The sequence below is a fragment of the Pyxicephalus adspersus genome, chromosome 8 (genome assembly GCF_032062135.1).
Source record: "Pyxicephalus adspersus chromosome 8, UCB_Pads_2.0, whole genome shotgun sequence".
Classification (NCBI taxonomy): Eukaryota; Metazoa; Chordata; class Amphibia; order Anura; family Pyxicephalidae; genus Pyxicephalus; species Pyxicephalus adspersus.
In genome coordinates, this window is record NC_092865.1 from 61,719,567 (window position 1) to 61,722,524 (window position 2,958).

The 2,958-nt window shown below is 35.2% G+C and overlaps 1 protein-coding gene across 1 annotated transcript in view; it reads left to right on the forward strand.

The window, feature by feature from the left end:
• The first annotated feature begins 2,161 nt into the window (after positions 1-2,161).
• Positions 2,162-2,958, forward strand: part of HESX1 (HESX homeobox 1) — a 3,999-nt gene continuing 3,202 nt past the window's right edge. Inside the window, exon 1 of the mRNA XM_072419245.1 lies at positions 2,162-2,324. Within this exon, the coding sequence (XP_072275346.1) occupies positions 2,162-2,324 (163 nt within the window). The remainder of the gene's footprint in view (positions 2,325-2,958) is intronic.

Sequence of the window (2,958 nt, forward strand, 5' to 3'; positions counted from 1 at the left end):
GGATGTGAGAGTACCCGGAGGAAACCAACGCCGACACAGGAAGAACCTGCAAACTCCATGCAGATAGTATCCTGGCTGAGATTCGACCCCTGGACCTAGCACTGCAAAGGCAAGAGTGCTAACCTCTGAGCCACCAATGAGGTAAGTGTCATAGGCCCTTTGTATGGTAGCACATCTCAGTAGTTACAACTTAGAAAATGAAAAATCAGAAAATCAAGAAAATTAGATTTTTTAGGTACATAATTCTATTAAAAATATCTTTTATTTAACCATAAAATACAATAAAATCTGACAAGCTCTACTTGGGCACTAAGCATACTGCATATCCTTTTCTTTTCAGTAAACCTGATCCATATACAATAATAGGCATTTCTCAATGCGTTTCGCTAATAAAGCTTCCTCGGGTGATATATTATAGTTACATAGTAAGTCAGCTTGAAAAAAGGCCATCATGTTTAACTACTAGGGAAATAAACATATCCCAGATATAAATAATATGTTGAAGATGAACTAATAAGGAGAAGTCTCTATAACCAATATGCACCAAAGAAGTGGGGGACCTCAAATCCTGTGTCATGTTGTTTCAACCAGAGGTCTCAAGCGACCCCATACTTGAAAAGAGTAAACAACCTGACATTGAAAATGATAGTTTTTGATTGTTTTAGGTGACAGTAACATGAATGAGAAAGATTAGCATGAAAACCTCTCCAATAGCAAATTATATCACCTCTCATCTCTGGTCAGTTTTTGGGGATTTGCCACAGCAAAGGACGGCTGTACACACGCTAGATTTTCACCCAAGATCAGGGGTGCTCAACACTTGGATCACAATCTACCAGTAGATCGCAAAGGCAAGGCGAGTAAATCGCAGAGCCCTGCCTTCCAAGATAAACTCTACTGTGCACAGGAGTTATTAAGTCCAAATACTGTTCCACCATGACTGATGATCATTTGGAATTCTATTTGAGGCTGGCTACCAGTAACTACTGTCCCGACTATGCAACTTTGGCTGATTCCATTCAGTTTAAGACGTCACCGGAGTAAGGTAATGGCCAAAAATGTACAGAATTGTATTGTGCCATACATGTTCATGCAAGATAAACAATATATTTTTTTAATATAAAGTATACTCAGTATATATATAAAAAATATAATAATATAATATGTATACATATTATAATAATATAATATGTATAAATATATGTTTAGCATTTTTATTGTTCGTAGATAATTTTGACTTGGTCATTTTAAAAATAGCTTGCAAGCCAAAAAAACGAGGGGCACCCCTGCCCAAGATGTTCATTTCAGGCAACATATAACAAAAATAAATCTTTACTATAACCCTTTGTCACAATCTATTGCCAGCAGCTCTGTACTAATTGGGTGCTAACATCCCTCCATCCAATCCACATGATTTAAATGTGGTAATTGTTAAATAAACAAGCACATTATTATTGAGAATACTAGGTGCCACCGCCCCACTCTGCTAATCTGGGTTCTTTAAAAAACAATTACACTGATTTGTCAGCATGGAGCTATGTGCCTTGTGCCAAAACTATTGTCTCTTCCCCAACCACATTAACCCACCAAATAATCATATGAAATAAATGCTGCATTTTCAGCAGGATTAGTCTAATAGCATTAAAGGCTTTATTTATTTATTTTATTTCCTAGGAAGAAAAAAAATCTACTTTTTTTTAAATGAGATTATTTATTACTTGAGTGGTTTTTCTCAATGCAGCAAGGATGATGTCCGTGAAATTGAAAAATTAAGAAAAGAAGCGATTTTATACGTTAATGGTTTCAAATAAAAGAGGAGTTAAGAGTCTTGTGGCTCATCCGCTGGAGAAAGTTGAGATCTTCTGGCTGGGAAAGATAACACCGTCCCTCTAGGTGACCCCCCCTAGTGTTCCCATTAGCTGCTAATTACTTGCCAAACAAATAAACAATTAACTCCTCTTGCCTCTTGGTGGGAGAGTCTTCATTGAGATGCTAAGACTTTCTAATGAGAGATTTTAATTAATGAGGTTGTAAATCCGGCCCCCTTGTTAACACAACTATAAGGAGGGCCGAAAAACCCATCTTCTAGCATTCTGGTTTTGTAAGGTCTACAGTAAGCTTCATCATGTCAGGTGGGTCTGTCTGTGAAACCGGCCCAAGGATGTCTGCAGATCTTCCAAAAGGTTCTTTTCTTGGTGACAACAGGACTTCAACTAGTTCATTTTCCATAGAAAGCATCCTTGGATTGGATAAGAAAAGAGACCTTACTTCCACTGCCGTCAGCAGGCATTACAGGCCTTGGATGGATGAGTACTGCAGTAGAGGTAGGTCATTATGCCTAACTTATACACAGAACCTATGAATAATAAGTAAGAGGGTTTACTTTGTATAGAACATAAGATGTTTAATATTTTATCTGGATTCTCAGCAACCTTCTTAAACATACTGTATTGTAAAAGAGGTACTAAAGCTGTTTTACTAAAGTAGTGGAGCATCTTTACTTTATCATTTAAAATAATTTATTAACTTTAATTATCCAGTAATGTGAAAAGCAAAGTATTTCTTTGAGCATTCAATTTACGTGTAAAGTAAATAGGAATTTGCTTTTCACCTGATTTTGATACAATTCCTTTGGTAACTGAAATAAATGTTTATTCAATTTAATGACTGTAAATTTTAAATTTCATTAGTAAATTAGCATTGTTTAGAGACTTCCAATGTGCAGTTTAAATGAAGGGTTCTATTGCAAACAAAAAAGAATCATTTTATGCAAAGCCTTGTTCCAAAGATCATATAAATGCATAAGTAATATGCTGTAAAATAATATCTCAATACTCTGTCTTTGACTCTGAAAAAGCATTCCTACATACTTTGCTTTTGCTTATTTTCTTTTAATTATTTTATACTATCTCTGCTATTGATATATCTCAAGCTGTTATATATATATATATATATATA